This window comes from Xyrauchen texanus, chromosome 21 (genome assembly GCF_025860055.1).
Source record: "Xyrauchen texanus isolate HMW12.3.18 chromosome 21, RBS_HiC_50CHRs, whole genome shotgun sequence".
NCBI classification, from domain to species: domain Eukaryota; kingdom Metazoa; phylum Chordata; class Actinopteri; order Cypriniformes; family Catostomidae; genus Xyrauchen; species Xyrauchen texanus.
In genome coordinates, this window is record NC_068296.1 from 18,735,042 (window position 1) to 18,759,350 (window position 24,309).

At 35.7% G+C, this 24,309-nt stretch overlaps 1 protein-coding gene and 1 long non-coding RNA gene across 3 annotated transcripts in view; both read left to right on the forward strand.

The window, feature by feature from the left end:
* The first annotated feature begins 471 nt into the window (after positions 1-471).
* On the forward strand, positions 472-7,758 carry LOC127661858 (uncharacterized). Its single transcript, XR_007972800.1, has 5 exons — positions 472-635; positions 2,080-2,138; positions 2,315-2,364; positions 5,018-5,072; positions 7,482-7,758. It is a non-coding gene; the product is annotated as an uncharacterized LOC127661858 (long non-coding RNA).
* A 784-nt stretch (positions 7,759-8,542) lies between these two features.
* The window catches only part of LOC127661467 (chromodomain-helicase-DNA-binding protein 2-like), a 36,053-nt gene continuing 20,286 nt past the window's right edge, over positions 8,543-24,309 (forward strand). Inside the window, exons 1-16 of one of the 2 annotated variants that reach the window (XM_052152210.1) lie at positions 8,543-9,074; positions 9,337-9,515; positions 13,774-14,008; positions 14,150-14,236; positions 14,543-14,604; positions 16,474-16,593; positions 17,005-17,160; positions 17,325-17,461; positions 17,752-17,977; positions 18,114-18,214; positions 19,358-19,399; positions 19,510-19,688; positions 20,082-20,206; positions 20,372-20,588; positions 20,696-20,785; positions 20,894-21,084. In XM_052152210.1, coding sequence (XP_052008170.1) covers positions 9,454-9,515; positions 13,774-14,008; positions 14,150-14,236; positions 14,543-14,604; positions 16,474-16,593; positions 17,005-17,160; positions 17,325-17,461; positions 17,752-17,977; positions 18,114-18,214; positions 19,358-19,399; positions 19,510-19,688; positions 20,082-20,206; positions 20,372-20,588; positions 20,696-20,785; positions 20,894-21,084 — 2,030 coding nt within the window. In that variant the 5' untranslated portion in view covers positions 8,543-9,074; positions 9,337-9,453. The remainder of the gene's footprint in view (positions 9,075-9,336; positions 9,516-13,773; positions 14,009-14,149; positions 14,237-14,542; positions 14,605-16,473; positions 16,594-17,004; positions 17,161-17,324; positions 17,462-17,751; positions 17,978-18,113; positions 18,215-19,357; positions 19,400-19,509; positions 19,689-20,081; positions 20,207-20,371; positions 20,589-20,695; positions 20,786-20,893; positions 21,085-24,309) is intronic. The other variant, XM_052152209.1, reaches the window with a different exon arrangement.

Here is a 24,309-nt window from a genome sequence, read left to right on the forward strand (position 1 = left end):
CCCTTTAATTCTTGTTGCGTTGGAAAAACTTTATTGAATGTACTGTGTTACTAGTCTGTACAACACTATATTCAGCTATATTAGTAAAGGGATGTGCAGCATAAAGAGCTAGTATATGAATGAATCAAGCTGGAGTAAAAAAAAATATAATAGTTTTTTTTATAAAACATTAAAATGTTGCTATGTTTCTGCATGACAGCAAAATACCTCAGCAAATTTGTCATTATATCCAAAATACAAATGTTTAATTGCTTTATAATGTTTAATATCAGTGTATTGTTGAAAGCAGGCTATCAAAAATGTCTGTTCATTATATGAACAGGAATTGTTTTTATCGTTAATTTACGATCCCTACAGTCATAATGTAGTTTACACAGCAATGGATGCTGTGTTTCTTCTACCCAGAATGCTGCAGTGAGAGGAAGTTGTATGTGCATACGCTGTAACACTCAGTATAACAGCACAGGCAGAGAAGACGACGAGCGCAGACTGGAGAGAAGAGACGGCAGTGACGGTTGAAGATGGTGATGCGGCGCGAGCTGACAGAGATGATCCCATTAAAACGAACAATATCTTCAAAAAGAATGGCTTCGACACGTTCAGTTGAAAGAACTGATCACAATGGTGGGATTAGGGTAAGATTTCGTTATAGATTTTAATTTATTAACGTGTTTGAGCTTGTGGTACAGACGCACCAATATGGTGGAAAACGAGAGGGTTCGACGAGGTGTTGTAAAATGGCCATGATGGGGCCATTGCCAAGGACTGAAAAATGGCATTCCGGCGATTAAATCGACGATTTCCGGATCAAAACATCGTGTATTTTTTTAGGAAAACTATACTTTGTTATGTTATAGGAAACGTGTGAAGATTTCATCTGACACCAGCGAAGAGAAACAGAGATTTAACTCACTACGCATTTTAAATTTGCTTTGTCCTTGACAGGACAAAATGTCCTTGTAACATTTGAAAGCCGAAAAAATATTAAAGTTGAAATATTGTTGTAAAAATGCAACTTTGAACGTACCATCTCCAGCACACAACATTTTGGTGATCTTCATGTTGACTTTAAATGCTTTAATGCCTTAAATAAAAATGTATTGAATATTTCAGTGCATCTATTGTGTGTTCATTTCTTACAAACATGATTATTTTTCTTCGGATGTTCATTGTTATTGAATTTATACCGAGCACATTTTGAGTGTCAACTTGCCATAGGAATTAATTTGTAATTTTGATGTTTTACTTTATTTTATGATTTTATTGTTTTCTGCATAACATGTAATATTTAAAGTTATTCATTTAATGTTTATTTTCCTTTAAAGAATGAACATAGGTAAATGTAAACTTGTATTTATGTTTCTAAAAATATTTATGGTTTATTTTTCGATGTTAAATAATAGGGTGTTGGCTTTTAACCCTTTGGGATCCACAAGAGGACATTTTATTCTTCAAAAAAATGCTGAAAATTATTTCACATTCTGTTTTTACATTGTGTTCAGAGATTTGTGTGAAGTACATTTACACATGATTAGTAACATTTAAATTACTGATTGACCTAAAAATTTACTAAACTGATTGATAAAAATATAATATTTAACATGATTGTTTTTATCCAAAGGTTGTTACCAGAATAGAATAATAGAAAAGCAATAGTATAACGTCACTATTTTATTTAGTCTTACTTAAAAGTATAAAACCTTAATTTTTAGTTAGCACGAGGTCTTGGCTGTAAATACAAGTAAAGAATAAACTTATTAATCTGCTGCTGTCCAGAAAATGTGTAACAATGTAATTTTATATGTAAGCGTAATTAAAAACAATCTTTCAGTGATTATTCCATGTCTTAGAGATTTTTGATTTGTGTATATTCTTTTGTGTATATGAAGTTCTTTCCCGTTACATTTTGATTATTTAGAAAAATTTTCAGTTCTGTGTTTACCTTGATGCTAGCTAAAGAAATGCATTTCATGCAGAAAATCTTCTTTTGAAGATTTTTAATGCGGAAACAAGTGTAAATGTTCAAAGTAATTTAGCTAAAATCAAACAAATTCTCAATTTCTTTTTCTCCGTATACAGGCATCAAATCAAATGGATGAAGGATGAAGGAGTTTGGTTGAATATCATTCATAGTTACCGTAAGTTGAATTAATGCACTACTATTTTATTTTTTTTTTTCTAAATTGTGATCTGTAGATAGTGTTGGCGCAATCCTGTGCGCTTTTGTTACTTTTTATATCATTGATCACCACTAGGTTGTGCTCTAAATATAATAGTAGTATTAAATCTAATATAAAATCCTTTGTTATTAAAGGTTCGTGACCCTCCTTATGTTGAAGATTGACAAGGAAAAGGATTTCCATAGTAAGTATTGCACATAAAAGAAACCTTTTAACAATGCATTACAGCAGTATACATTTCTTAGCTTTTCTTATACGCTTTAAAAAAAAAGGGTTTTAGCTACTTTAGTAATGTGCTATTTTTTCTAATGCTCCAAATCCATAAAAGCCTGAAGACAATTTTTTTTACACAACATGAGCGCAAAACAATCAAATCACCTATAATTTAGAGTAGGAGAGTGATCTCAATTTTCGTAAACGTTTCAAAATGTACACCGCGCCAAATGCTGGAACGCGTATTTCTGCTCAAGATGTTAGGTAAACTGTCAAAGGAAATCATGAATTTAAATTTGCTGCGCTAACATTATGTTTTTAGGTAACGTTAACATTTAGCTACTCCCTATTAATTTCTATGTTGAGGAAAATGAGATGAAATCTCAAATTTATACAAATCTTTTAAAATTTAATTTCAGCTATTAATAGAATAAAAAAAATAAACATGCCACTGTATTGTGCAATATTGTTAATTGGGTAGGTTATGAAAAACTTAATGCCCCATTGGACAGTGTACTTTATTGTGCCTACACATTTCCTATGTACATTACAAAAATGGATAACTTTTTCATGCATTAAGAACATTTTTGACAGTTTACCTTTATTAGTCTTACACAATACCTAACTACATAACAAAACAAGCCACTTTCAAATCAAGCATCTCGAGAATAATTTACTATTTATTGAGCTTCTCGAGAATTCTTTACTATTTTACCACTCTGGACAATATACTTTATTGGGCGTACATGTTACCTATGTACCTAACAAAGCTTTTTCTAATTTTCATTTCATAGCATGACATGCACTCCAAACCTGAAAGGTGTTATAAGTAATACAACTTAAGGGTAGTCATCCACTCTTTTCAGACTAATTAGGTGATCTATTATTAATATTTTAAAACATTTCAACAAAAGTCTTAAAATGATTAAAAGCTTTCACTCTCAAGAAAGCTCTTCGCATATTAACGCACAAATGCAAGCAAGATTATTTTTGCAGAACCATTAATAGAAGTCAAACTGGTGCAGTTACACGTTGGACTAAAATTGAAGAATATTAAACAGTTAATTTAAACTTGATTAATCTTATCTCATTTCACCTCTGACTAATTAATTTTTGGTTAGGTGTTGTTTTTACTAACCAATCAACTTCTTTCAATTCAGTCTTGTTGAGTTCAAGAAATGTGATATGAGTGCAGCATTATCTGCTCAAACTCTTTGGTTGAGGTCAAATCTGGAAATATTTATGGTAATTTCAGATAGGAAGTTAACCACTTCAGTGCAAACAGAGTAATAGAGTCTCCATAGTAATTCTTGCCAAGGCAAGCATCATCATTATTGCAGCTCATATTTTTTATTAGGGGTTTGTTCTAAACACCTTAAGCCAGTTGCAAGAAAACCGTACTAGACACCTACAGTTATTAATAGTGGTTTTCTTAAAGGTGCTGTAAGCGATTTTTATTTTTTTTCATGGAATTGTATGCAAAAAATGTTTACCTGTCCCTGAAAGATCTTAATGAAATTAGGAAAGTGTCCTGAGATATCTCACCGGTCTCTGTGACAGCTCTAGACTTTGTAAACGGCAAACAAAAACATGTTCACGGACAATGACGCTTTGCGCGAATTGAGGCTTACTGCCATTTCTATGCCATGTTGTTCATAACAGTTGTCAGTTGAGGGTGCTATTTTGCTGCTGTTGATTTTGGCAGCCGTTTCTGCTTTTGTCAGTCTCAGTAAAGCTCATTTGGTATCTTTTTGGGAAAGGGGGCATGGCTAATCCAACTGCTGATCCTGGGGAAATTCTAGAATAGTTAAAATCGCTTACAGCACCTTTAAGGGGTATCTTGCAACTGGGTCTTATCCTAAGTATTACATTTAGGTCTGTAAAAGCACAGGTATGCTTCGTTTTGTTTTGTGTATCGGGTTGCCTAGTCGACCAATTTGCCTTTCAAAGTATACTCTTTTCACCGTGATTGAAAATGAATGCGTTTTGTCATACTCTTTTTAGTACAGTCAATGGCAGGCACATGCACCAACGATAGTTACAGACACGGACTGTATCTGGGCTGGACATGGACAGTTCGCGCAGACTGTGCTGATAATGAAATTTGCATCACGCATACTGTGCACAGAGCGATCCGCAAACGTGGCCAACGATACTTTAGCTCAACTCAGCTGCACAGACATGAATAAACTGTACTATTTTCCGAGCAATCAGACTTTACCTAGCAGCACCTTAGCAATGACACAATACACCTTAGCAACTGCTTAGCAACATGCTAATAACCACTCAGAACACCTTAGCAACCACAGGGCAACCACCCAGAACACCTTGGCAATATGGTGGTGACGAATGCACCGCTAAGCACCACTCTTCGGAAAATGAAAAAATCTAATTGTTAGTACAGTTGGCACATGTTTGCAAAATTGGGATCTGACCAATGGTACATTAATGCATTTAATGCCTAATTAGGTCCACTGCCAAATGGATGACGACATGTTTTACTTGAATTATTCATGCTAACTGCGCCGTCTCATGCTACTCACAACATATGTCATACTGAGGAAAGAAGGAAAGTGTTTTTTGTTTTATGCCTCTGATCTCAGTGATTGTCTTTCTCTCTGCAGATCAAGTTTGCCTGAGGATAGTGAACCAAATGTCCAAGAAAGAGAAGACTACTCTGTAAGTCCTCACAGTGTTATATGTTTGTAAAAATGGCGTTACCCATATGTCTGTCATATTAGCTTAATTTAGACCCCTAGCAAAAGTTCATAATTTGGCCTTGGGTAGTTAGGATTATTGTACACTGCATTAAATATAAATTTTGTGACCATAATTAAGAGTTGCTGCAGTTCCTTCTAAAGTTTATGCAAAAAATTTAATCCAGAACCTTTCTGAAATGTAATCCAAAGCTTAAATAATTAATGCACTAAGGATGTGTATTGGGAAAGGGCTTCCTGTTACAGCTGTATGTTCCACTTTTTATTGATGAAGACACATTTACTTTTGTACCTGGGAACGCTTGGGTGCTCTCATCATTGGATCTTGTATTCAGTGGAAACCTTTGCTTAAGATCAGTGACTTTTGATCAGTGATCTTTTCTTGTGGAGCTTATTCAGCTTTTGTGTAACTTGTTTTACACATCTTTCTTGATTCTGTGCCACAATTGGCCTCCTTTTGTTTTCATTGGCTGTTGCATACCTTGTTGTGCATTACTTGTCCATTTCTTGTATGACATGGGTAGAGTCATGGCTCTCAAGTTCTGCTTTTGATTTTGGCTGGTTGGATTCCCTGAGAAACATTGAACTGCCGACACCAATCTTTGAATGAACAAAAACATGGGCTCTTACCATTGCACATGAAATAGTGGGCCTCCTAGTCTTTGGTACCATGTCCTTCACATAAAGTGACTGTTTAATTGGAGCTGCAAACTAATCATTCTAATGAAAATAATTGTGGGTTTGAATCACTTTTCACCAACCTTCAACAATTTAAATGGAAGTCAAGTCTTAAAGTCAGTATCAAAATTGTCTCCTATTTACCTTTTAAATGCACATTCCTGGTCTTATTGGTCATGATTCATGTCTGAAACTATGCGACTTTTTGGATACCATCACTATCCTTCTTACTTTTCAACCCCTCACGTCCAACCACCTGGCTCAGTTGTAGCATAGAACACCTACTTTTCATGATCCAATCAATTCCCAATGGATAAAATCAAACCTGTCCTTGTTGAATATCTTGTTTCACTCAAATATGCCAGAAGTGGTTGCAGGCTGCGTTGCGTTTAACTTTGGTTCATCACGCAACTCTTACGATACCTAGCGACGATTGGGCTGCTGACATTTTCATGCAGTGACCAAATGCAAAACGTTCTTTGTGAATTAAGCTGTGTCTTCAATCAAGCTTAACTCTTTTCACCTGGCAAATTTCAAAATGTTTCGCTTTTATAAAAATGTACTTAATGATTGCACCCCTTTTGACCCCTCATTTGGTTTTCATTATGGGCTGACATTTTTTGTAAGCCTCTCTTGAATTTCTATGTTTGGTGAACTGAACTCTGGTGGTCCGTGAGGATCTTTTTTTATATATTTTTTTTTTTTTTTTTTTTCCGTCAATTACGAAATACTTTTGTAAGCTGTCCCATTCCTGAGTGACAAAGGTTTTGGTGCAGTTTTACCATTTATTGATTTAAAATTGAAATATTGTTTAGATATTGTAATGATATTGTTATTAAACCGTAAGGACACATGTTCTTTCAACCCTTCATTTCATTGCTAATTCGATGCTATGCTATATATTGTAGCTTCGACTTTTTAGACTTTACTTTTTATCACTTGGATACAATATTCTTGTATCATCAACGATAATGGCCATTACTACATAAAAAGACAAGATACTGTTGAAAAACACAGTTATAGCTAGAAATGGCTAAACACAGAAATTACAGCTTAATGACAGACATATGTTAGAGCTGTCCACTGTTTCAAAATGGTTGATGTGGTGTTTTATATTCTTGTAATACATGTAGGATAATCTGAAATGCTGGCCTATCAAGCTTTTTTCAGAGTACCAATAAGTAAATTTAGACTAGTTCTTCTGGTAGTTGAAATTGTTTATGCAGTTTTGTTATAATGCTTAATTGCATAAAGAGCTTCTTAATAAAATCTCAAAAGTATAAGCGACAACATGCATGTGTGCTGTTGCTACTATTTTATCGTCAAACATTTATAAATGGAGAAAAAGGCTTTTTATAATTGAATATTGACTATTATAAGTTGACTAATGGAGTTGTGCTTGTCAGTCAGTCAATGTTCAAGTTGCCCTAATTGACGATATAAATCTACCTTGAGAGATGAGGCATTTGTCTTAAACTTTCTCGAGCTTTAAATACTAGCTTAAGATCTTTATTAAAGAGGATTCTATTATGTCTGATTTCAGAAATAATGTAGTCTTGGATTGTTTTGTGCGTAGCTAGCTATACCATAGCTTGGTCTATGCCTTACAATTTTTATGAAAAGCTATCATTGCATGTTGAAGAGTAAATTGGGGGTTTAAATGTTTTTCCTTCTCCTTTTTGATTTAATTAAGAACCAATTCTGGACAGTCAAGTGGAGACTACTGCTTAATGAGGAAGATGGCGGCTCAGATTTTGCTTTTGGATTTGAAAAGAACGAGATATTTAATTTGTTTGTGATTTGCTCTGATATTCTGATTGATTCGCTAATGTGCTCAATTGTACCTCAAATGTAAATGTATCTCAGCTCACTATCATATTTTGCTATATTTGTTTTTGTATTAATTACATTTTGTCTGTATCTCATTGTCAGTGTGCTTTTTTTTTAATAAAAAATTTGTGATTGAACAATTTCGACTTGCTGTTTTTGGATGGAGAAAAAAAAGTGGCGTTTCTCAAAATATTTCTTTTATTTTTGTGCTTAACATAAAGTATTTTTATTTTGACCTTAGTTGGTCTGTTGTGTTGCTTCGTTTCACAACTGGGAATTGAGGTTTATTGACAAGCTGGCATTAGTTGTCTGATGTATTATAAAAATGAAAAGGTTTTATGTTCGGTGTTTGACTGGCCTCTTTGTTATTTAAAATTTTTGGTCAGATAACCTTGTTCGTTGTGTCTCAACGCAAACCTCCTGACATTTCTGAAAATATTTTCGGCTTATTGATCCATACTCTCTTGCATTTTAAGGATACCATCACATTCTTTATTTTAATTAAAATAATTGCGCATTTGCTCGCAAGTGGCCGACTGCAAATTCTTTGTTGCATTCAACTGTCCCCTTTAAAATATCACGTTAACATAATATAATACAATTACATGCACAAAGCAGGTTCAAATGGTTAAAATTGTCTGAAATGGTGTCCAGTGTAGTCCAACACTGCAAAATGGCTCCTCTTGTCTCATTTCCTGTCTGTGCAGGAAGTGAAGGCTCACAGAAATAATATCAATATCATAAAGAAAAAGGATCAAACTGCTCTGGGTGCATACTAATCATGTGCTTCAATACTTTAACTGTTGTTTAGCATTAACTTTACCATTTAATATATCATTAAAACAACTAGTTTTTATTTTATATAAAAGGGGTGGGACTTTGGTTCATCACCTGAGCTCTGGGTAAATGGAGAGAACGTCAATCAAAGGCTAAAGCTCTCAGAGCTGGGAAGGAGCTTTAGATGGCGGATGAACCTTGGGAAGGGGAGAGCGTCGAGCCTCGCAGGGCTCTCTTTAGCACTTGTGTCTCAACTTTGGTGAACTTTGAGTCCAGCTCAGGAAGCCATAGTCACGCAAATTCGTTCATTTTTTTTAGTTTTGGAATCTAGAAATGTTAATGCGTACGTTTTGTGACTTTATTTCGTCGAAAAATGCTGTGCTGCGTGCGTAGAGTGGCCAGTCGTTGTTTTCCCTGCCTTGTACTGGCAGCCATGGCGGTCCTCCATTTTTAGTGCGCTCTGCTGGGCTCTCTCACACACTCTCTCTCTCCAGTGAAAAGCCATCCTTGGATTACTGCTACTATTTTTCTTTTCGAACATTATTCCGATTATTATTTTTATCAAAATCATGGAATATTTTTGATTTTAGATTTTTTTTTCTAATGGACAATGTAACAAATCGAATTTTTTGTCAGATGTGAAAGTACTGCTACAATCCTTCTCCTGTCAGTGGAATAGGTATGTTTACATTTGTTTCTTTTTTTTATTTTGTTTCATCGTGATATTTTAATCGTCCTTTGTGTGATGACGCAGTAAGAATTTATGCATGTGGCTATGTGAATCTATTGCCTTGAAATGCCTTCGACATGCGTTATTTCACATCGGATAGAGTCAAGCAGGTGTTCTTTCAATTCCGATGCTTTTTAACAAGAATTATTGTAAACATTTATATCCTCGGATTCCAAGTTACTTTTTTTTTTTCCATATGTCGCAAATGCAGGACTTTTTTTGCTGTCCTTTTTAAGCCGACTGACTCGATGGTTCATCCCACTTTAAACTTTTGACAGTTAATACCTGGACTAAAGATCATCATTAACAAAAACCCCAAGACAAAATCATGATGAAGAATAAGAATAAAAAGCAGGAAGACGAAGTCTCGACCCAAAGCAATGCTTCCAGGTACGATCTTTCATATTTTTCTCCTATTTTAACATATGTCTTGATTGTTTACCTTTACAAGCATGGTTGATCACCTGTGCATTTGTTTAAACCACAATGTCTGAAATATATGGGTTTCGGATCATTGACCTTGATGTAGATGTATAGCCACACCCTGATTTTGTTTGCATTTTTAAAACTGAATACAAGGCCTATGGGCCTCATTGATGGACTTTACCTAAATCTGTGCTTAAGATGCCCAGTGTTTTTATACAGATTTGAGTAGTATTCAGAATTGTAATGTTTGAAGTTCTAAAGTGACTGTATGAAATGACCTTGTCTGATTAGTATGTGCTGCATTGCACCACACTATGTTAGGTTAATTACATTTTAAACAGTTTTGCTTTCACATCACACATGTTGAGACAGTTCAGCAATTGATAACTTAAATTGATGTTGCAGTTCTTTTATACAGGACCTGTTCTGTATTATACAGAGACAATCATTTTGGGATTTACTTGACCATTTTAATCCACAACCCACAAATACAATGTTTAAAGTACATTTATTACATTTTAGATAAAGTTAAGTTTTATTACACATAGGACAATGTATATAATTTAAATTTTTATTAAATGTCGCACCGGAACTTATTTCTTTTGACTGTTTACTGTGCACTTGTCTTTTTTTAATTTTGCTGACTGGCCATTACATTTGCAGGAAATGTAATTACTTTTATGTGTCAAACGTGTTTTATTTAAAAAGATGATTGTGTCCCATCCTAAAGTGTTATTTGTTTGAGGCTCACACAGGGCCTGTGTAAATTAAAATCTTTATGTTCTATACTTTCAGGTTGTAAATGTTCATGTAGAATACCCTAATGACATGTGGTGTGTAACCTCATATTACCATATTGCATTACGTGCTGAACAATTAATTATTTATTCTAAAACCCCTTGAAATAATTTACTGTATACAGTAAGTAATGTGCTTAATATTTTAGCATTCAGTATTTAATTTTTTTTCTTAAAAGGTGTATTCATTATTAGCATTGTTGATTACCAAAATATGTAGTTTTGTCTTGTCAGAATGGTTTTCAACAACAATGCTACATTTGTGTTTGCACCTGAAAGACAACTGATACAATCTACGATACAAGTTATCTATTGTGAAAAACTATGTTCCCACATTTTCCCCTCACACACCCAAACAAAAGTAGAAGGGATGTCTTGTCCATATTGGAAAATGCATGGAAGCAGATTATTACGGTCACTGCTACCCTCACAATTATACTTATTTCCACAAGAAAGCAGGAACTGTTGAACTATTTGGGTTGTAAAGATTAACATTGGGATCATATTAACAAAAACTTCTGCACAGCTTGGCATTCATGGGTATTTCTTCTGGTGACATGCATTCTGCTATAAAAATATTTCATAAAAATGTAAATACATTTGAATTTGAATTTTTGCAAAGTACCCACCAGATGTCACATGACAATGAAAGAGTTCATTTGAAATGGTTTGTAAGTCTGACATAATGATGTATCCACACAGCCATAATAGTGACATGGAATGGTCATTTATCTTGAATAGTATTGTATACACCTGCACACAGCTTTTATAATTTGCTTTAATGTGCTAGTAGCAAATTAAAAGGTACCTGATGAGTGCATCCCTTACACTTATATCAAAAGTGAAAATCATATCTGTCTAAAAAAAAATATATCATTGAAGATATAAATATTTTGATGTACTGTGTTGTACTTATGATCTGTCCTATTAATAAGGTTGTGCCTGTCAATTGTTTTCCTATGAATGTTTATATTCTAAATGGGGAAACTACATTTTAACAACATAAACAACTCTCTCTACAAGCTTGAGTGTGTGCTATTCAGAATAAGATGCAGCAGTTTTATATAATAGTTAGTGTATAGATTATCTAGAATTGACATGTAGCCCTGGCTTCAAAATAACATGTATGCAGACATTGACAGGTTGAAAGTAAATCATTTCTTTAGTGTTAAAGATGCATATAAAAGCACTAATCAATTTGATACCCTTAGAAATGTAGCTTCACTGTTGTTTGGCTCAGGCAGCCATTTTCTAAACATTACTGTAAGAATAGAACTGAAAAAGATGTCACAGATGCTATATTTTTTAATGTTGAGGTCCGTGTGCTTTATTTTATGTCATCACATGGCTCAAATTTGCATAAAACACTGCTCTGTTTCATCCATGTTTGAAACTGGCTTCATTAAATGGCTGAATGTCCTCAAAGTCACAAAATGGCTCTTGCTTTGTGCTGCATAGCTTGTATTAGTTGCTGCATTGCATAAAAGGTGCTTAGAACTACAGGAAGTAGAAGCCAGAAGTATTTTGGAGATCATGTGACTTCATACTGAGTTTTGATTGGACCTTTCCATGTCTAGCAATAAGCAGCCAATGAAAAATCAGTTGAGTGGTAAGGTCCAGCCCATATGTGATGTCAGAAGCCATATAAGGACAGTCTGGCTGGTACAGCTGCTTCCTCAGGGGGAGGAGGTTTCTGTTCTCTGTCTCATGTTTAACTCTGCATTGTGTTACCATGAATGTGTCAAATTAAATATTTTTACTTGAGGCCTAAGGAAACATTTTGCAATATATGATGAAATACATTAAGCACAGTTTGGAGGAGTATTTAATATCATAGTTGCTTAGCTAATCTTTTAACCATGTAAGGAAGACATGAGCTTTCTATTTTAAGTTGCAGTTTTGTTTATAGTAGGAAGGGGGAGGGCCTTGTTTCACATTGCACTTCATTTTAGACTCAAAGGGACAGCAGATCAAGTAGTCTGACACAAGATGACGTAAGATTATTTTGTAAACCTTTAACTGCAGTCTATATGTTTATGTGGGACGATCACTATATATTTAGGGGTAAGGTTATAATAGGGTTGGATTAGCACATTTTAAAAATACCTTTGCCTAATCCACACATGAGTTGAATTATAACATGAATAACCATTATTGTATTTTAATGTCTCTTCACCATTGAGCAATGTAAATGCAGGAAAAAATATTCTTAAAACTGAATTAAATGAATGATTCCAATTGAAAAGGTGTTGTCAAATGTGTCCATGTTTAAGAAGCATTCATTTAAAAAAACAATTGATGTTAAATTCAGCTGAATGCAAGGAAGTTTCCCATGCCACATTTGTTTTTCCCCCACTCCCAGTTTAAATACTTGGAATGCTATTGTTTATTATGACAATAACACTGCATGGTTTGAGACTTTCCTTGCTTTTCATTGGTGGACCAAGATAAAAAGGTTTACTAAATGGGCAGGTCTGCCAGTCTACAATTGGTTCTTAACATGATCAATGATTGTATGTATTATGAACATGCAATGAATTTAGCAGCCAGTGAATTGCTCCATTTTACTAAATCAAATAATAAAGTGCTTTAAAGTAAAATGATGATTTAAAAACCACTTATTCATATTTACAAAGTGAATTATTGAGGTCCAAAATATGAATCTGGGTTTTTCTAGGAGATTATTAAAAGCCAAACTTTGTGCACTGAATATGTTTTTTTCATAACAGATTGTTTAGTTTGAATCTATAAACATAGTTCCTACAACATTAAACTAATATTCTGGGTTCAATACAAGTAAAGATCAATCTTGGTCCTCCTTTTCTTAATAAAAAAAAAAAAAGCAATGTGGGTTACAGTTAGACACATATAATGGAAGTGAATGGGGCCAATCTGTAAATGTTAAAAGACACACAGTTGTATAAAGTATAGCCACAATACATAAACAATATGTGTTTTTAATATGATTTTAGTGTGATAAAATCACCTACTAACCTCTTCTGTGTAAAGATATAGCCAATTTTACAGCTTTGTTGCCATGATGACATAGCGTAAACCCTAAAACAACTGTAATGATTATTTAATCAACTTTACAGCTCAAATAATGCACAAGTTTTAACAGAAGATTTAATGTAAGGGCTTTTATAATTGTGTAAGCTTTACATTTCCCAAATTGGCCCCATTCACTTCCATTGTAAGTGGTTCACTGTAACTTAGATTTTTTGGTTTAAGATAAGGATGGACAAGTCAAAATATATATATTTTTTGTGGTAATCAACATTATGCCACACAAATGCTGTCGATTGAGCTTAACTTGTATTGAACCTGGAATATTCCTTTAATGGAGGTCAGTCACACTGTTTAGGAACACCAACCACATGAAATGTTTGTACTCTTTCTGAACATACACATCTTTAATATTGTAGCAACTCAGCATCAGAGGAATCTAACCGCTCTGGATCGGAGTCTGGGAGTCAGTCGGAGAGTGAGCAAGGAAGTGATAGGGCCCGTTCCCGCCGTTCTGTGTCCAACAGCACCTCTGATTCTGAGAGTCACTCTGAGTCAGAGAATGAATCCACTGGGTCTAAGTCCTGTCAGACGTCAGAACATGTCAAAGACAAACCAGTCAGGAAGAAAGACAACCTGGCAGATGTGAAGAAGGTAACGGTACAAAAACAGGCCAGCTTGCTCATTTAATATTTATACCAATATATTCCCATTGGATTTAACCATGGAGGTAAAAATAAGTTGTTGACTGAATGGTTAATAATTTTAAATGAATTGTATCCCTAATGATCATAGATGTGGGAGGAACATCCAGATGTTTATGGTGTGAGAAGGTCCAGTCGCAGCAGACAAGAGCCTGCCCGTCTCAACATTGGAGCTGAGGTATGCTGGTCGTCCGGAGATTTCCCTGTCAACACTGAACCCTAGTGGTGGCTTTCATGCTACTTCAACAGTAGCTAACTCACTGAAATACTTGGTTGACATTTGCAGCAAGTTGACAAGATGTTCTGCTTCTCGGACTTAAGTAATTTCTAACATGGTTGTTTAATAAAGTGTAAACAAATTTATATTTGGCCCTAAACCCAGAACTGATCAAGCTTTTTCACATTAACATATATGAAACATGACATTTTCATGCCAATAAATCTGAGTACCATACATTCAAAATGGATTTTCATGGATTTTTAGGGCAGCAGTGATTCAGAGAGTGAGAGTCCCAAAAGAAAAGGTCCACGGCAGAAAAAGAAAGAGTAAGTGTATTGAATGCTTTAAAATTGGACCGGCCCATTGTTTTCCATATTTACTTGCTTGAAATGTGTGATGTATGTTTTGTTAACCAAGTTTCTTTCCATAAATCTCTCTGTATTTAACATTTCGATTTTTGTTTTCTTCATAAAGTTACCCACATCCTTCTGACCTTGTGTTATTTCTTTACACGTCAGGCCTTTTTCATGAAACACAAGCAGAACAAGTTTGTGTCTTGCATAAATTGTCCTATTGAATTAAACTTGCATAAGAATGATTTTACTAATGATTTATGCACTAATTTGCTCTGCTTGTGTTCCATGAGGCCTATAGTTTATATTCATATACAGTGGCTCCTACAAGTATTTGGACAGTTAAGATAAACACTTAAAATGGATGTATGCCACTACATTAACAGCATTTCAGACCAAGTGGCATATATTTTTTAAAATAAATATGAAAGCACAAGCATACTTTAAAAAAATTATAAATATTTCACAAGATGTTTGTTAGGTTAAATTATAATACATATTTCATAAAAACAAAATACTGTTCAAAATGAAGATGAGAAGTATTGAGACACTTGCTGGTTTTCAAACTTGGAATATGTCCAGTTATGTGATGTACCACACCTGTGGTGTGTTAAAGGAAAATTCTGGGTTCAATTTAGCTCAATTGACAGCATTTGTGGCATACAGTTGATTACAACAAAAAATAATTTTCAACTTTGGGGCCAATTTTTGGAGGGTTTAAAGGCAGAAATGTGAAGCTTATAATTTTACAAAAGCTCTAACATGAATTCTTCTCTTAAAACTCATGTGTTATATGAGCTCTTATGGTTGTTAAGGATTTTAGGGTTTACGGTTTTACATTGTCATGGCAATAAAGTTGTAAAATTGTCTATAACTTTACACAGGAAAGGTTAGTAGGAGATTTGATCACACTGAAATAATGTTAACACACATATTGTTTATGTGTTGTGGTTATACTTTTGAAACAGAGTATTTTAACGTTTACAGATTGGCCCCATTCACTTCCATTGTAAGTGCCTCACTGGAACCCAGTTTAAACATTTTTAAATTTTTTTTAAAGAAAATGAGGGATGGGTCTAAATAAATATTTGTGGTAATCAACATAACACCACAAATGCTGTCGATTGATCTTAACTTTTATTGAATCCGGAATGTTCCTTTAATTTGAGGGGAACTGACTACTTCCATTTGATTAAAATGACCTTGGGATCAGTTGGTTAAAAGCAATTGAAAAGTGGTTGCAAGTTAGTGCTGAGAAAAGGTCTAATATTGTGTGGTTGCAGATGCCACTTGGTTTTAAATGTTATGAATGCAATGACATTAATACACTTTTAATTGTGGCATTAAATAAAGTAACCAGTGTACCTAATAAGGATGTATACGGATATTTGACACATACGAATTTTGAGTTAAAATTAATTTGAATTTACCATTTCTTTTAAGTTTTTCACTATTGTAGTCACCTTTTTGCCTTCACTAATGCATTTAATTCGTCTTGTGGTGTGACATACACATTTTTAAAAGTGCCAGTATTCCATGAAGTCTCCATTAATATGATATCATTAAAGCTGCATGTATTAGAAAATAAATGGCAAAATGCTGTTTAAAATAGTTTTAGTACTGTATGTCACACTGCAAGACATTTCATGTTTTTTACTTCCCATGCTCACATTCTGTATAGAAATCAATGAATTGTAATAGAATACAGTATCTCACAGCATGTTAAACTGCCTGCGTGATGGGGAATAGGTGGAACTGACTGGCTTGCAGCATTACAGTAGGGTCGCAGTTGAAGTCATTAGAGGCCCAGTAGTTGAACCTGTGGTATTTCTGTGTTAAAAGAAATACCTGGAAAGATGATGACTCAAATGATGACGAGGATGATGATGAGGAAGAGGCCAGCAGTTCAGAGAGTGAGCAGGAAGAGAAAAAAGTTAGATCCAGACGACTTCCTGCTAGAAGGTAAGAGTGTAGCGAAGCCTGGCCTTCAGACAGCGCTAATGAATAATTGAGGATGTGTCTTAAATGCTGTTTTATTAAATTCAAATGATGATAGAGCTGTTGCAACTAATTAATGGGCTTGTCTATTAAATGCTATGCTTGCACTGCAACTGGTTGTGTGATTTTGCTCTATCATTAATTGTTAAAGCATGTTTCCTATTTCTGGCACAGTGGTTTACATTGTGCAAACTATACTTCAGATTAGAACTGGTTTAAATGTGTGAAAGCTGTCTCAAGGCCATTGGCTCATGAGTCAGGTTGATAGGCGTAAAAATGAATCGCGACACTAGCAAATAGATCAGGGACACAGGACGAAAGGCAAGAGCATGGTAAATGAGTGCATATAAATATACATGTGTGCTCTCCTGCCAGACCACAGACCAAATCCTCTGCAGGCAAGCAGCAGTCACAAAAGGGACGGAAACAGAGGAAGCATGAGTACTCTGATGAAGAAGATGACGACGACGATGATGATGAGGAAGATACCCCAAAAAGACAAACAAGACGCCGAACAGCTACTAAAGTTAGGTATGGATTGTTCTCATCCAGTCTGTGTGAATGGAAGACACCGTTCCGTTTACTACTTGTTGTGTCTGTCACAGTGCCCTTGTCAAGCAGCATGTTTTTTTAACATTATCTGCATAAAGTATAATGGCCCAGTGAAAAAGTTACGATGAAGTGCGTGTTTGCAGTTATAAGGAGGACCAGAATGATTTTGAGACAGACTCCGATGACCTTATCGAAATGGCAGAAGGAGCTGAGGAGCAACAGGACGATGACAGTGAGACTATCGAGCGGGTTCTTGAGACCAGGATTGGCAAGAAAGGAGGTAAAAGCACTCTTGTTAGTTTCTTCCCCACTTTATATTCAGTGATAGTTAAGTTTAAGGGATAGGTCACCAAAAATGAGAATTCCTTCATCATTTACTCACCATGGAACACAAAAGATGATGTTAGGAAGAATGGCGATCTAGTTACCAAGATAAGAAGATGCAAAGAAAGTGAAGAGTGACTGAAGCTGTCGTTCTGCCTAATGTCTTCATCATCCTTCATTTGCATCAAAACAAAGGCAACCTTGTATATTAATTTTAATCAGAGTTCTGTTCCTCCTTGTTAACAGCCACTGGAGCTTCCACAACCGTCTATGCTGTTGCTGAGAATGGGGACCCTGGAGCAGATTTTGACTCTGAGAAAGATGAAGGGGAAACTCAGTTCCTCATTAAGTGGAAAGGCTGGTCCTACATCCACAACACTTGGGAGAGTGTGGATTCCCTTACTCAGCAGAAAGTTAAAGGGATGAAGAAGTTGGAAAACTTCAAGAAGAAAAATGATGAGCTCAATGCTTGGTAAGTGAGATGCTGCGTTTCCATTTTATATATATGATCTATAAAAGTAGCAAATAAGCATCTGTTAGCTAATTGTGACCGTTAGTTAAAAACTAACAGCAAACTTGTGCAAATTACAATTATGTGTTTTTTATAGGATGAAGAGAGCATCACCTGAGGATTTAGAGTATTACAACTGCCAGCAAGAACTAACCAATGACTTGACCAAGCAATTCCACATAATAGAGAGAATCATTGGTATGTCTTATTTTCTGAAAAACATCACAGATGACTCACAAATTGTAATACATTGTGCACTGCAAAGAATAATTAAGTAGGGCTGTCACAATTATGACATTTGGCTTTTATTATTTTAGGACTTTCTCGATTATTGTCTTACAAATTGTCATGTTTTTATCTTGGGTGTATGTGTGGTTTATAAACCTTAAAAAGTTTTACATGTTTTCCTTTAAGGATTTAAAAACTTATGAATGACATTAAAAATGATCTTTTTAAATATCAAAATACTTAAAATATACTTAAAAGTCTCTTTATGGTCAGTTTTAGTCTTGGTCCATTTTGCATTTACACAGTTGTTGTTGGAACCCAGCCAACCTGAATAGCTATTATATTAAATGAAAGAGTGTAGTAGTAAAATATTTCTATCCAAAATGTGTCACTTTCACACGTTACTTTAAGGCTGTCCGATTAAACCCACAAGCCCTTATTTCACATGTTTCTTTATTCTATTGTCTCGGGCGGGACACAGAGCTCCTCTGTCTCATTGCTTGTCATTAACACTGTGTGTATGAACCCATAACGACAAATACAATTTGTCATTACACAATCAGTAAATGAAAGTGAAACTGGAGGGGTTTGCATTCACTAAAATCCGCATTTATATTTTTGCTTGAGTTTGGTGCAAACATTTGCTGACAGCCTGTGCTTCAAAGCGCTTCAAGCCTGCTTCAGAAGCAGATAATCTTCACATGCTCCTCAGGAGCTGCTCTCAGTATGGTCTGCATTGCAACTCATTGAGATGGTCTGAGTTCAATTGAATGGGACCTGCAAATGCGCCATTCATTCCCTTATCTGGACAGTAAAATTTGATTGGGATTTAAATTGCACAATAACCGCGACCAGAACATTATTTAATAATCACGACAGGCCTATTATTGTATTAATTTCCTACCCCATTGGTAATCTTTTTTTTTTTCCTTCACATTTTAAGCATAAACCTCAATACATATTGTTATGCTTAAAAAATAGAGAGAGAAAATACCACTGGGGTAAAGAAAATAAATAAACATAAGTGTTGTTATCTTAAACAAGTTTTCTTTTCAAGTAAATTTATCTTATATATGACTTGATATTGAGTTTTCTTTTTCTCTTGTTTAACAGCAACAAGAACAGGGAAATCACAAGTACCTTCAGATCTTCCCTGTACGTTCATCATAACTCATTGATTTTGTATTTCTACTAATTAAGCTCTACATGGTCAAAAGGTATGTTTACTATATTTTTACTAATAATTGTCTGTTGTTTTGCAACAGCCAATAAAACCACTTCCAATGATCCAGAGTATCTGTGCAAGTGGATGGGGCTGCCCTATGCTGAGTGCACCTGGGAGGATGGAGCATTAATTTCAAATAAATTAAAGAAATTTCAGCCCTGCGTTGATAGTTTCCTGAACAGGAATGTCTGTAAGACAGTCCCTTCCAAAGACTGTAAGGTGAGTAAGAGAGTCATATAGTTCAAGATTTAAAGTGTTACTAATGAAGCTTTGATTTATTCATGTTTTATTTTGAGAAAAGTTCAGCCCACATGGAATCTACAGATGTTTTTGCACTGAGCTTGACACAAAATCTGTGGAATTCTGTAGAAAGGATTCCAATTATGTATTAAACGGAGCTGAAAGTACCATATTCTTATTGATTACTGAAAGCATAACCAGATTGGCCAAAATATGCAATAAACAAACATGTAAGGGATTTTTAACATTATGAATGTCAGGAATTACAAATCTGCGTAACATTCTATAGAGTTCTGTGGATCTGTTAATGGGTGGTAAAGCATTAAACCAATGTTTTGTGAACCCTACTGTCTTTTTCTGTCCAAATGAAAGGTGTTGAAACAGAGGCCAAGATTTGTTCCCTTGAAGAAGCAGCCTTCTCATATTGGAGATGACAACCTTCAACTCAGAGATTACCAGTTAGATGGACTGAACTGGCTTGCACATTCCTGGTGCAGGTACGTAACATACAAATGGAGTTTTTAGTCAAGAATTTTTCACATTAATTACTTTGTACTATTATGCTGTCATATGGATTCCTTGTGATCTTGGAAGGATCCTTGACTCCAACTTTCTTTGTATAGATATTTTAATTCATCTTTGATTCCTGTTTTGTTCTGCAGGTGTAACAGTGTTATTTTGGCTGATGAAATGGGCCTGGGGAAAACCATTCAGACGATCTCCTTCCTGTCCTACCTTTTTCATCAGCACCAGCTTTATGGACCATTCCTGTTGGTGGTACCCCTGTCAACCCTCACCTCATGGCAGAGGGAGTTTGAAACCTGGGCCCCTGACATGAATGTAGTGATCTATCTGGGAGATGTCACAAGTAGAAAGACAGTAAGACAGTTCTCATATGCTGAGATCATCTAACCTCAAATCCAACAACAACTTTACAGTGCCATTTGGATGCTTAGTTTGATATTTAATTATCTGTTTTTGACCAGATCCGTGACTATGAATGGATCCACCAGCAGACAAAAAGAATCAAGTTTAATGCACTTTTGACCACATATGAAATTCTACTGAAAGACAAGGTATAAAAAATGTAATTGATTCAACCTAGTGTAACCACCATGTGTGTCATTGAAATGAATTATTCTGTCATAGCAAATTGTTAAGTAAAGGCCTGTCTGTGTGTGCAGGGAGTATTGGGGAATATAAATTGGGCCTTTCTTGGAGTTGATGAAGCTCACCGGCTTAAGAATGATGACTCGCTGCTGTACAAATCTCTGATCGACTTTAGATCCAACCACAGGCTGCTCATTACTGGGACCCCATTGCAGAACTCACTTAAAGAGCTGTGGTCCCTTCTGCACTTTCTTATGCCTGAAAAGTAAGTGCTCACATTTATACTTAGCATCAACCACTTGTTCGTATTTGAAGAGATCAAAGTTCAGATTGTGAAAATACAGGCTCATTTTTGTCGTTAGTTTGGTCCATTTGTAACCAGGGTTCCCACACATCCTGGAAAACCTGGAATTTTGCAATGCTGTTCTCCAGTCATGGAAATGTAGAAAATTTATACCTAAATGTCCTGGAAAATAATTTTTTGTCCTGGAAAATATTTAAGGATAATAAAACGGTTTGACTGTTGCTAGCAAGGTTTTAATGATCGGGACGAGTCAAATACACAAATTTGAGTCGTTTTGTCACTGCCGGCAGCTGCGCATTGTGAAACATCATCAACAGTTAAGGGGGCTTACACCCTCATGATTAATTATTGCAGCAGCCAATCATGTGCTTGGCAATCGTGGTCCAAACAAGGCAGATCACTTGATTGGTTACAGCTTGCTTGGCCACAGCAGCGCATGCATAGTTAGAAGCGGCACTCTTCTCATGCTTCTCATTCATAAACAAACTGAATGAACTGGTACATGTACTGACTAACTGACCATTTGAGTCTACCTTGTTCATCATGGAGAGGAAAGGGCTGAAGAGCTATTAATGTGTAAGTGACTGATGTTTATACATGTTGAGGGGCTTTCACATAACTCGTGTCAGTGCTGCCGAATACATTGAAGTCTATGAAGTGACGTGTCAGCGCAACCTCGACTCCAACTTCACACATGTTTTGCCTCTTTGAGAGTACAAAGCTACAATAAATATTTTAAAACTGTCCAAATTTATTAACGAGTTATAACCTTATCTTTTCCGAGTATCCAGGGACCCCAGTTATTTAACTACAGTAATTGCATTCACCAAAAAAAAAACAAAAAAATGCTAAGACAAACATAAATGAGCCCTATTTTTATTTTCTGCAATCAAAGCAATTGCCATTTTTCAGTGTTTATTGTGGACACCTCCCACTTTCTTGCCTGGCAAGCTCATAAATTCGCCCCTCCATGACGCTTTCTGCAACGCTTGTCATGTGGAAGGGCAAAGCGGCGCTTGACGCTGGCCTTAAACGGAGCATTGACGCCTCGACTCAACTCCTGTGAAATGCACTTTACAATGACGAAAGGACATTATTGAAACTCATTATTATTATTAGGCTATTATTGTTGTCACAATTATTTTTGTCTACACTTTTCTTGTTATGGCACAATTATTGTTGTCTACACTTAAGTTAATATGACGCCGGTGAGGTCGGCTGCCATCGCGATTGCTCCGTTGCCAGTCAAACTGTTGCTGCTACTCTACATCTGTTACAATGCACTATTTCATATCATATGCATACTTTGTACATATAGTTTATTCTCTTTCCCCTATTTTATTGTGTATTTCATTGTTTTTAAATTGTGGTTTTACTTCTATTTCTACTTCTTATCTATATACAGTATATATATATATATATATACACTCACCTAAAGGATTATTAGGAACACCTGTTCAATTTCTCATTAATGCAATTATCTAATCAACCAATCACATGGCAGTTTCTTCAATGCATTTAGGGGTGTGGTCCTGGTCAAGACAATCTCCTGAACTCCAAACTAAATGTCAGAATGGGAAAGAAAGGTGATTTAAGCAATTTTGAGCATGGCATGGTTGTTGGTGCCAGACGGGCCGGTCTGAGTATTTCACAATCTGCTCAGTTACTGGGATTTTCACGCACAACCATTTCTAGGGTTTACAAAGAATGGTGTGAAAAGGGAAAACTGCAAGATGCTATATACAGGTGAAACTCGAAAAATTAGAATATCGTGCAAAAGTTCATTAATTGCAGTAATTCAACTTAAAAGGTGAAACTAATATATTATATAGACTCATTACAAGCAAAGTAAGATATTTCAAGCCTTTATTTGATATTATTTTTATGATTATGGCTTACAGCTTATGAAAACCCCAAATTCAGAATCTCAGAAAATTAGAATATTGTGAAAAGGTTCAGTATTGTAGGCTCAAAGTGTCACACTCTAATCAGCTAATTAATCCAAAACACCTGCAAAGGGTTCCTGAGCCTTTAAATGGTCTCTCAGTCTGGTTCAGTTGAATTCACAATCATGGGGAAGACTGCTGACCTGACAGTTGTGCAGAAAACCATCAATGACACCCTCCACAAGGAGGGAAAGCCTCAAAAGGTAATTGCAAAAGAAGTTGGATGTTCTCAAAGTGCTGTATCAAAGCACATTAATAGAAAGTTAAGTGGAAGGGAAAAGTGTGGAAGAAAAAGGTGCACAAGCAGCAGGGATGACTGTAGCCTGGAGAGGATTGTCAGGAAAAGGCCATTCAAATGTGTGGGGAGCTTCACAAGGAGTGGACTGAGGCTTCAAATGTCATATTCCTCTTGTCAAGCCGCTCCTGAACAACAAACAACGTCAGAAGCGTCTTACCTGGGCTAAAGAAAAAAGAACTGGTCTGTTGCTCAGTGGTCCAAAGTCCTCTTTTCTGATGAGAGCAAATTTTGCATCTCATTTGGAAACCAAGGTCCCAGAGTCTGGAGGAAGAATGGAGAGGCACACAATCCAAGATGCTTGAAGTCCAGTGTGAAGTTTCCACAGTCTGTGTTGGTTTGGGGAGCCATGTCATCGGCTGGTGTTGGTCCACTGTGCTTTATTAAGTCCAGAGTCAACGCAGCCGTCTACCGGGACATTTTAGAGCACTTCATGCTTCCTTCAGCAGACAAGCTTTATGGAGATGCTGACTTCATTTTCCAGCAGGACTTGGCACCTGCCCACACTGCCAAAAGTACCAAAACCTGGTTCAATGACCATGGTATTACTATGCTTGATTGGCCAGCAAACTCGCCTGACCTGAACCCCATAGAGAATCTATGGGGCATTACTAAGAGAAAGAGGAGAGACATGAGACCAAACAATGCAGAAGAGCTGAAGGCCGCTATTGAAGCATCTTGGTCTTCCATAACACCTCAGCAGTGCCACAGGCTGATAGCATCCATGCCACGCTGCATTGAGGCAGTAATTAATGCAAAAGGGGCCCAAACCAAGTACTGAGTACATATGCATGATTATACTTTTCAGAGGGCCGACATTTCTGTATTTAAAATCCTTTTTTTATTGATTTCATGTAATATTCTAATTTTCTGAGATTCTGAATTTGGGGTTTTCATAAGCTGTAAGCCATAATCATCAAAATTATATCAAATAAAGGCTTGAAA